The sequence below is a fragment of the Phalangium opilio genome, unplaced genomic scaffold, assembly GCF_054372755.1.
Source record: "Phalangium opilio isolate 3A_F unplaced genomic scaffold, DU_Popi_V2 ptg000537l_1, whole genome shotgun sequence".
In the NCBI taxonomy this organism is placed as follows: domain Eukaryota; kingdom Metazoa; phylum Arthropoda; class Arachnida; order Opiliones; family Phalangiidae; genus Phalangium; species Phalangium opilio.
Genome location: NW_028324243.1, coordinates 699,292 through 709,611, shown reverse-complemented (window position 1 = coordinate 709,611; position 10,320 = coordinate 699,292). Strand labels below are relative to the sequence as shown.

The 10,320-nt window shown below is 36.8% G+C and overlaps 1 protein-coding gene and 1 long non-coding RNA gene across 8 annotated transcripts; one reads left to right on the top strand and one right to left on the bottom strand.

Moving 5' to 3' along the window:
- Window positions 1–250: 250 nt before the first annotated feature.
- Window positions 251–1,388, top strand: LOC149588680 (uncharacterized). 7 transcript variants are annotated; one of them, XR_016379799.1, is made up of 5 exons: window positions 283–356; window positions 467–674; window positions 770–1,016; window positions 1,084–1,200; window positions 1,270–1,388. It is a non-coding gene; the product is annotated as an uncharacterized LOC149588680 (long non-coding RNA). The 7 variants fall into 7 exon arrangements; XR_016379800.1 differs by having other exon boundaries at window positions 251–356; window positions 582–674; window positions 798–1,016; window positions 1,084–1,382; XR_016379797.1 differs by having other exon boundaries at window positions 251–356; window positions 582–674; window positions 1,084–1,382.
- A 4,374-nt stretch (window positions 1,389–5,762) lies between these two features.
- Window positions 5,763–9,260, bottom strand: LOC149588679 (adhesion G protein-coupled receptor L2-like). The gene is made up of 13 exons (XM_089862076.1): window positions 8,829–9,260; window positions 8,718–8,747; window positions 8,442–8,616; window positions 8,266–8,384; window positions 8,035–8,198; window positions 7,704–7,967; window positions 7,398–7,640; window positions 7,011–7,339; window positions 6,451–6,949; window positions 6,234–6,387; window positions 6,105–6,171; window positions 5,966–6,032; window positions 5,763–5,906 (listed from the first exon to the last, which is right to left on the bottom strand). Exons 1-13 carry the CDS (start codon window positions 8,896–8,898, stop codon window positions 5,763–5,765), a joined length of 2,325 nt encoding a protein of 774 aa, XP_089718202.1. The 5' UTR covers window positions 8,899–9,260.
- Between the last annotated feature and the right edge of the window lie 1,060 nt (window positions 9,261–10,320).

Sequence of the window (10,320 nt, the reverse complement as noted above, 5' to 3'; positions counted from 1 at the left end):
TTTTGAAGAGTATTTATTCGATAGGTCTGAAAATGGTTTTAAATGAAAGGTTGAACATTAAACTGGTGCCTTTCGAAGTTTTATTGAAAACAATTAATATTAAGTATTACTTTTTGTACTTTTAAGCACGTACTTAAACTTACGACCTTTTATTCTGTTGGACTTACGTGGTTTAATCCTAGCTAAAATCATAGAGAAACGTACTGTTGGACTTACGCTGTTTTACCGCTAATAGAGCGACTGAGCAAAGATTTTTGTTTAGACAACGCGTGTGGTTATAACACGAGCTTAAGGCGAATTTTTTAACTTTTCACATAAAAGAAGGGGTTAATTCGTCCTCATTTTATTTTAATTTCGTAAGTTAAACCTTATTATAATTTAATTCAAAAGAATTTAAATTTAGGATTTAGCCGATAATTTTTAAATTCACTGATTTCACTAAGCCTCGGTCAAAATTTAAATACAGCTGATTGTATGTAGAGAGAGACGTTTTAAGGTGTTTCACCTGGTGCCATCGGCCAACGATAGCCGCTAATTAGGTAATTTGTTTAAATTAAATCAATTTTTGTTGTTTAAAGTAGATTAATGCAAAAGACGCACAAGGGTTCGTTCCCTGGTTTCTCGACTGTTGCCACCAGCCAACAGTTACCGCTACGAAGATACGTTTTTTACTGGTAAAATAAATGATAGATTCAATCACACTGTCACTAAACCCTGTCACCAAATCATACAATATTTTTAAATGACGCTTTTCGAATAATTCTTATAGGTTAACAATTTAAATTTTAATTATTTAGTGCTTATTCTAACATAACCTCAAAACAGTAAACAATGGCCATTTTTCCAACGATAACTGTGCAGATTATATTTGGTGCCACCGATAACCACTATGTAGATCATTTTATTGGTTTAAATTAATGGTAATATAATTGAATAATTAAATCACACGATCACTAAACCCTGTCAACAAACCAACCAATGTTTTTTATCCCGGCTCTTGCAATCATTTTTATTAGGTAACAGTTGCGTTTTTAATTACTATTTATAACCGCTATTTAGAATAAACCTTTTTGTTTAAATTAGATACATTTTTGATGTTTAAAGTAGATTAATTCAAACTACGCAGAAGGGGTCATTCCCTGGTTTCTAGACTGGTGCCAGCAGCCAACGGTTACCGCTACGAAGATACGTTTTTTGCTGGTAAAATGAATGATAGATTCAATCACACTATCACTAATCCCTGTCTCCAAATCAATATTTTTAATTCAGCCTCTTCCAAGCGGGAAATTACAAATTAAGGCGATGTACAGTGTATTAATTAATTAATATAAATTTTGGATAAATATGTAACACACTATCATTATTAAATTTCTGAAGAGAGGAAAAAAGGTTGAAATTAATTTTTTTAAATTTAAGAAGCAAATTTGGCTCAGAAAAAAACCCAGCGGCAGAAGCCTGTCTTATAAAATGTTTACAAGATGATTCGTTCAAGAATGTCTAGAATTAAGTCGCATAGAAGTAATGAATATTTCACCTAAGTCAGCTGACTTGGCCAGGCAGGGCATAGCCCACTCGATCCATGCTCACGGACGCTGCTTTGCCCTCTGCATCTTGCGTCGTGTTACGCGTGATCGAGTGGGCTATGGACAGGGTAAACAAATACGGGGCTGCCAGGCTGTCTCTTACACAACAATGATGGCCATTATCCTTTATGAGAAATGCTTCCTTGTCCAGTGGGGGAAATAAGGAGGTGGCACAGGGCAAATGACCAGTTTAAAAATTAAACCACGGGACCACTAAGAAAATTCAAGGGTAACCAGAGTCCAGACATTAACTCAAAAAGTATAATTGTCCAATCCCTAAGTTTAGCAGACGACGTGACCTGGTCAATTATTATTAAATAGAGAGCCTTCAGATGGGATTGTAGTACGTCACACCCTCCCAAGTCTTACCGCTGTTCTGGTAGCCATATTGGGTGGTCTCAGCTTCATTACTGCTTTAAAGCCACCAATATGGCAGCGTAAATGATGTCACGAGGCTCATCTCCTTCTCCAACTGAAAGCTCTCTATAGCGCGAGCAGCTTGCGTCCATGAGCGCGGATCGAGTGGGCTATGCTGTCAGGCAGAAACTTTGTATCAGTTAGACTGCTACAACGAAAACCGAAAACCAGTAACATTAGTCCAAGCCATCATCTGAAAGACTCAAAACGATGACTCTGATTCTTCTGAATTTGAAATATCAGTAGAAATGATTCTAGATAATTCTCAGAGTTATTTTAAATATTTTAATACTCAAAGCCAGGGGATAAAGAAAGGCCAAACTAATTTTATTATGAAAATTTGATGTTTTCAGTGATAAATTAATCTCACTGGTGATAACTGATTAACTGGTACCTGAAAGCATTAGTCACTAACTAGCAATATTAGGTCCCTTATGCTTAAGCTCCCCTATATTTATGTTTGTGCTTAGTGCAAATTTTAAAAATGCAACAGTTTCTTAACAATCTTAATTAAAATGAAGACTGAAGGAACAGATATTAATAAAAAATGTCTTCGTGGACAAAGACTAGAAAAAGTAAATGATAAGAGAACAAAATGGAATGACCGAAGTAACAGATATTAAAATTTTTCAGTTTAAAGACATGATTATAAAACATCAATTATTTAAAAAAAAATACTTATCTTCTTTTTTTTCACCAAAATTACATTTGCCCAAAAATTTTGAATCATGAATTTTCCATTCTTTTCAAAATGGTTCGTGTCAAATCTTTACTATACAACAGATACATGCGACATCGTTTATATTTAAAGCTAGATTTCCAGTGTAGGCCATGATAGAAACATTTCCTCGTTAGTGATATTTAAATGGATTGCAGCTTTTAATTTGAACTACAATACGTTTTAATACTGGAAACTATGCCCAATAGTGAAATAAAAACAGCCCACCATTTGTCGGTGTCCAGTTACGTGTTTCGTGTTATACGTTTGCTCATAAATAGCAAGTCGAAGTCATACCAAACTAATTCAATCACAACTTTTAAAACAGCTCTCACGCACTCAATAATATACCAAACGTTTTTTTGTTAATAATATCTTTTATCCAAATTTTAATGATTGATTTATAAAACATTTTAAATCGTCGACCCAAAAAATGGGACCGAATCGAATCGTGGTAGTATAAATGCAGGCGCAAAACCGATTGTATACCAAAATCCCCCCAGCCAAAATCCCCCCGGCCAAAATCCCCCCATTTAACCCAATGCGACAAAATCCCCCAATGTAGGACAAAATCCCAAACCAAACCAAACCAAACCTAACCTAACCTAACCTAACCAAACCTAACCAAACCTAACCGTTAAATATAATTTGGAATGATTTTGTCGATTAAATATGATTTGGGGGGATTTTGTCCATTAAATATGATTTTGGGGGGATTTTGTCCATCAAGTAGGAATTTTGGGGGGATTTTGTCCATCTAGTAGGAGTTTTGGGGGGATTTTGTCCGTTACTTATGGTTTGGGGGGATTTTGTCCGGGGGGATTTTGTCTGGGGGGATTTTGGGTCACACCCCGCAAAACCAACCCTAAAGTGGCGTTTAAAATGTCAATCATGATGAAAGATAAAATTTCTAACTTCGGTAGCATTTAGTCGTTTTAAACAACGTTTTCTCTTAAGTTCGAAAAGAGGAACCTTTAAAAATAAACCATATCCATACTCGGACATTTATTCTAATCCTTTACATTCGAAAACTGTTAATACCAAAAATGATATATAGAATGAATAACCTGTCTTTCGTAAACAATGCAAATGTAATTTTGGTGAAAAAAACGAAGATAAGTATTTTTTTTTAAATAATTGATGTTTTATAATCATGTCTTTAAACTGAAAAAATTTAATATCTGTTACTTCGGTCATTCCATTTTGTTCTCTTATCATTTACTTTTTCTAGTCTTTGCCACGAAGACATTTTTTATTAATTTATCTTATGTCGCGCTACAATTTTTGTTCCTTCTTTACTTACCTATTTCCGGTACAAGGTACGAGATTGAAACACCCAACATTTGTCTTGATTCAAAATTAAACACTTTTATGTTGTATTACTTTATTAATTCTTGGAAATAGTAATTTTCAAAACGAAAATTCGGTTTAAGAATATATAAGAGACAACATAAGTTCATAAGATATGTTCCATAAGTTTGTCACGAAGAGACGTAGGTCTAGGTAGTGTCATACTTATGGAACATATCTTATGCAGACAATGACACTATTGGAATTGATTATACCACACTAGAATCAGTTGTCTCGTTATCATTACGTCTAAGTACATCTGGTTTGTTAACGAAACCCATACCGTTAGACCCGACACTCTGCTGGGATCCGCGACTCTCCTTGTTGAGCTCACAAGATCGGCATCGAGACAAGCTTTTGTTAATGGTTGTTCCGATACCCCTTAGAATCAAAATCGGGGTTTCCGCGCAGAAAGTACTTGTGGTTTGGATGCTAGCGCGCCTACTTGTACCAATGTATGATGTTGGGGTGGTACGGGTATTAGAAGTACTCTGAACAAATCAGGATTCAATCAGATTGCTTCATTTTGGGGAACCCGCCACCAATAACAACTTACTTGACTTACTGATCTCGGTTTTGGTTTCAGTTTTATTCGTTTACAAAGGCTCAGTATGGTCCATTGAATTAGATCGACAATTTTTTTTGTTCATGGCCACTTGAACCACAAAGATAGCTAATCCCTGTAAAATAGTTATAAGAAAAAAACTAAGTGTAGTCAGTAGTTCAAATTAGCTCTCAGTAAGTCTCTACTCTCTAGCATTACGCAGTATAGGTAATGTCATGCTTATGGAACATATCTTATAAGTTTATGGTTACACTTACCTGAAGTGAATTCAGAATCGTAAATACGTAAGCTCCAGTCAAACAGGAATCCTTCCAGAAAAGAAACCCGAAACTCCATGTTAATCCCAGCAAAGGAATTAGAGTTAACGCGGCATAAATCCATTTTCTACATTTATATATATTAAATTGCCATCATGACCTCTAAATAGCCTTGAATGAAAACTTATAAATACCACGGAGCTTCTATTACAGGGAGAGGAAACTCGGTCTCTTCCCCCTCGCTCTTAGCGTACCTCAGTTCTGCGCACCGTTTTCATTCCTCGCGCGCACCCTGAGCCGAAGTAAACAAAGTCTGACGTCATTTTCTTGTCGTAAGGAAGTTGGAGGAACGCGACGCCTGCTTGTAGACAAGGCTTACGCGACCGCCGTTGAAAGTTTGAAAACGTTGAACGTGGTCGTGTAGCTCCGTTGTGCTCTGAACAAATCCAGATTATATTAAGCTCCGTGATTATGTTGAAAATAAAGGTTTTGTGACTATACAAATGGAGACAAAAGCCTCTCTCCCTGCTAAGACTAAAAAGGTACGGACTACAAACTTTAATTCCTGGCCATAAAAGGACGATTTATATCGTGAATCGCTTCTCCAGCTTCCGTAAACACATTTCTTCTTCTTCCCCTTTTTACAAACTAACTGATTGTAATCGCAATCCATTTTAATTTTTAAAATTGTACCAATTATTATAGCAATTAAACATTAAAAAGTCCGAGGCTTATGTCTTTCTACGAACGAGTGAAGGCGGCCATCTTTGTTGTTTACATAGGCTCCAATTTTTTACCAGTGAAAACCGAGGGGGGGATTAAAAATGTGCCCCTTTTTATGGACAAATAGTGTCTACGTTTCCTAAGGGCCTTTACAGTACTTGAGGGGAAGGAAGTTTCCTCTCCCTGTTAATAGAAGCTCCGTGTAAATACCTAGCGGCTTTCTTATTGTCAGTGGTTTTCTTAGAAACCACAACAGCCGTCCATAAGGTATAAAATAAGGCTATGAAGTTAATCTACAATAAATTTGAATTATTAAGGATTGATAATTTTTAGCAAAAACCGCGAACCATACCGTGATTATCACTAAAACAGGACCAGTGAAACTCCATATCATACCATTATCGACTGATAACCAACAACTGCGAAATATCATGTCTTTAGGTCAAGGGTCAGAGATTAGGCCTAATTCTTAATAATTAAAAAAAACATACTGTTTTTTGGTACCATAACTCTTAGGGCTGATAGCAGCACTAATACCGACAATAACTAAAGGCATACCTGAGAAATCAACCCATGAAGTCAACTTCCGGAAACGAAGTTTATATAAACAATAAACTTACCATATCCGCACAAGTAATACCTTTCGGTAAAGGGTCTACGTGGTTGAAAAACAACACACAATAGAATATAAATATAAACAGACTCGAGGAACATCCAGAAGAACGCGGCCAAGAAAAAATAGTGCATCAAACCAGCGATAATTGAACATAAAACCTACGCCGCAAATAAAACATTTACGCTTCAGTATTCGTAAATTAATCGGGATTTAGGACCTACTATGTTTTGTGTACGATCCAATCCAACCAACAGTATAATTTCTGATACCAGTAGACATATTGACAGGTTACGATGTATCATGTTGCGAATGCACCATAACTGCTTAAAGAAAGTGGTCAACAGAATGCAAATGGTCAAGGCAACAATGGACACGACGGAGCCAACAAACGTGATGACCTTTAGGTTCATTTTGTTTGATTCGGACATCCCGCCCAAAACCCCGTGTACGTCCATCAAGACGGCAAAATTGGTCAAGTGGTCGCAAGCGCAAGTAGTGTGGGTCAAGTTACTGTCCACAATCGAGCACCCTTCAATGTCCCAGTTTTTAATACGAAAATTCCAGAATGCGCAAACGGGATTTTCGGATGATAGATTTTTGTGGGTCACTATGAATATGACGTTTTTCGATAATTGTATCGAGATGGTTTCATTTTCCACCAAGTTGATGTTTAAAACAGCACTGTTGACCTTTGTCCGGTCAGTCTGATTCGGCAATGAACTATAACAAGCATACGCCTTTGCACATTACCAATATTCCAAAAGCCCTAACCATAACTTACCTTCCATGACGTGCTACTAAAACCTCGTGCATATTTTGTAAACTAGTGAACAATACAAAAGTGGAATTCGAACCATCCATTCTTGGTATATCATTCTCAAACCCGGATTTTAAGGTTAGAGTCGATTCTCGGTTCGTGGTTACGTCCAAAGGTAGCACCAGGTCTTGGTCTTCATACCAACCCTTTTCGTGTTTGATGGCTTGCAACAAAACTTTACCCTTGATGACTGTACGAGTAGATTCTGCTGAGTCATTCATAGCGTGTATTAATGCAAATCCAACGGAATTGAAGGTTTTCAGTAAAGATTCCGCGGTTGTCACTCTGTCTTTCTAATAAAAAGAATAAGATCTGAATATATCAATAAGGTATATAGGTCCGTGAAAATACCTCTTGTAAATCAGTCCACTTTTCCGTTGAGTTTAAGAATGTATTCATGGTATCAGTTACCGAATCCGTCACATTTTCAACTACATCCAACCATTCGTTCGAAGTTAAGTTACCATCTTTGATCAATAAGGATGTTACATTTTTCATGACGTCTGTAATTGAGATGATGTCCCCGCCAGTGTTAGCTTGAGACGCAGCGTTTAAGAATGTACTGTACATTCCAGTTACATCCGACGTATTTAGCTTAGTTATAAAAATGAAATATATTTCGATGGTTTTTTAAGCTTTGGTTTTTCTTTCTCATACCGAGTTAAGTAACTTGTCAACGGATTTAGATCGGCAGCCGCTCAAATCCGGTGTCCTTGGAATCCATTTACCATTGGTACTGTCGCAAAACCACACAGCGTTTCCTATATCATCTCCTGGACACTTTTGCACCACTTTACCATCGCAATTATATTTCCAAGTCAGACCACGTGATTTTGTTTCGTTGCAACATACAATTTTCGTGGTTTTATCAGCAATTGTGGTGCCAGCAGCCATTGTGGTGCTAGCAGCCATAGTGGTGCTCTGAAATTCCATTATCGCAAGTAGCGTTCCAAGTTAAGCCACGAACATAAATGGTTTCGCAACATACGGGTGCCGTTGTTGTGAGATCTATCGCTGCAGTGAGCGTTGTGGTGTCCTGAACAGGTATCGTAGTTTCAAACGCAGTGGTTTTATTAAACATTTCAGTAGTTTTGACAACTGATTCAATGTCCGTGGTGGTATCGGTTGAAACGTTAATAGTGGTTGTTTCGTCTTTTGGTAATAATAAATCAGTGGAAACGTATTTCAACCTAAGTTGTCTAATAATTCTAAAACTGACCTGTATTATCCAAATGGCAGTAAAACGGCAATAAGTGGTAGTTGTCGAAGGTTGTACGGAAGAATTGAAGTGTTCCACTATCACTTTGTATTATAACTCCAGCACTCAGTTCAAGAGTCCTGTTGTTATAAATTCATAAAAAAAAATTTCAGCTTTAAAATAAGGGTACACGTTACTCGTTTTTGCAATGCAAGCCCAATGACCAAACTTTAATGTTTTCGTCCTCTGCAAAAAGTCCTTTGGTATCCGACACTATTCTATTCGTATCAGTTTTAGTCAGGCAAGCTAAATCTCCATTTCGATTTTTACATGTCTCCCTCGCGTCTGACCACGTTTGAGGTTCGGAGAGAACTATATACACCAAAAATGGAACACTTTTAGACAAATTAAGATCCAGTCGGAATAGGCTCCCCGTTGTTTAATTTAAAAAATAACTAATTATTAATTCTTACACGTTAACTTTAATTTCTGTTTAACAACATCTAAAAGATACAACGCGCAAAAGGTTCGTTAGTAGTACAGAGAAGTTAAAAACGACGAGAACCAAGATTTCGAACAATTACCTGAATGACCACAATTGAAAAACAATAGCGAAAACAAGACAACATTAGGAAGGTACCAGAATGGTGCCATTTCTTCCCATTTATCGCGGCACTTTCTTAATTATTCTTTTAAAAGATGGCACTCGGTTATTGAAAATTTATCTACGCTATTTCCAAGTTTAACGAGAATATAATAATTACCTGGTGTTAAAAGCTCGTCTCGTACTCCGTTACGTTGTAAATTTTGAAATTTTCCTAGCATTTGATGGTCATCAATAAAACAGCGCGATATGAATTTCGATATCGAAAAACATTCTCTCCCCTAAAAATAAGTTCGCGCTTTACGAACTTTTCAAACCAACTGTCAAAGCAATCTACAGTTTCACGCACGACGATTTAGGAGTCCAGTGTTAAAAGTGCTCATCCAATCCCGAGCTAATACCTTGTACAACCAACCCATAGCCAATTTAGATAAGCCTAAAATCATAATTTTGATTGCACCGCGATAGTAGTTAATTAAAACGAAGTTAATCTGAAACGGTTCAATTTTGGCTTAAGACCCGTTTCTCTTTTGAAAAAGTTCAATTTTGGCTTAGCAACTGTTACCTTAAATTTGAAAAAGTTCAATTTAGGCTTAGCAACTGTTACCTTAAATTTGAAAAAGTTCAATTTAGGCTTAGCAACTGTTACCTTAAATTTGAAAAAGTTCAATTTTGGCTTAGCAACTGTTACCTTAAATTTGAAAAAGTTCAATTTAGGCTTAGCAACTGTTACCTTAAATTTGAAAAAGTTCAATTTAGGCTTAGCAACTGTTACCTTAAATTTGAAAAAGTTCAATTTAGGCTTAGCAACTGTTACCTTAAATTTGAAAAAGTTCAATTTAGGCTTAGCAACTGTTACCTTAAATTTGAAAAAGTTCAATTTAGGCTTAGCAACTGTTACCCTAAAAGCGGTGGGGTGGCGTAGCGGTTAGCGCTTTCGCCTCGCAGCAAAAGGATCCCGGGTTCGATCCCGGACTGTGGCACCGGGTGAAAAATCTGGGAAGAAATCCTTCTGCGTAGAGTTTGCAAGTTCTCTCCCCGCTTGTTAAAGGAGTTTTCCTCCGCGGTCTAACCCGGTTTCTCCTTTCCATCAAAACTTGCAGAGGTTAACGGTAATAGTTAGTATAGGGCGCTGTAGGTTAGCTGTGGCATAGGGGCTAGCCACCACCCCTCTATGCATTGTAAAGGCGTTAGATAAGTGGCAATAAGTCGCAAGATGACTTGGTCCAAGTAGCTAGCTGAACTTTGAACTTTATTTGAAAAAGTTCAATTTAGGCTTAGCAACTGTTACCCTAAATTTGAAAAAGTTCAATTTAGGCTTAGCAACTGTTACCCTAAATTTGAAAAAGTTCAATTTAGGCTTAGCAACTGTTACCCTAAATTTGAAAAAATTCAATTTAGGCTTAGCAACTGTTACCCTAAATTTGAAAATGTTCAATTTAGGCCAAGCTACTGCACCCTTTATTTGAAAG

Coding starts and splice junctions, on each gene's coding strand:
- LOC149588679 (XM_089862076.1), bottom strand. CDS start 8,898: ATGGCACCATTCTGGTACCTTCCTAATGTTGTCTTGTTTTCGCTATTG. Junction 8,748..8,828: donor TTTCAATTGTGGTCATTCAG/GTAATTGTTCGA, acceptor TGTATCTTTTAG/ATGTTGTTAAACAGAAATTA. Junction 5,907..5,965: donor CTGTTTTAGTGATAATCACG/GTATGGTTCGCG, acceptor AATTTATTGTAG/ATTAACTTCATAGCCTTATT.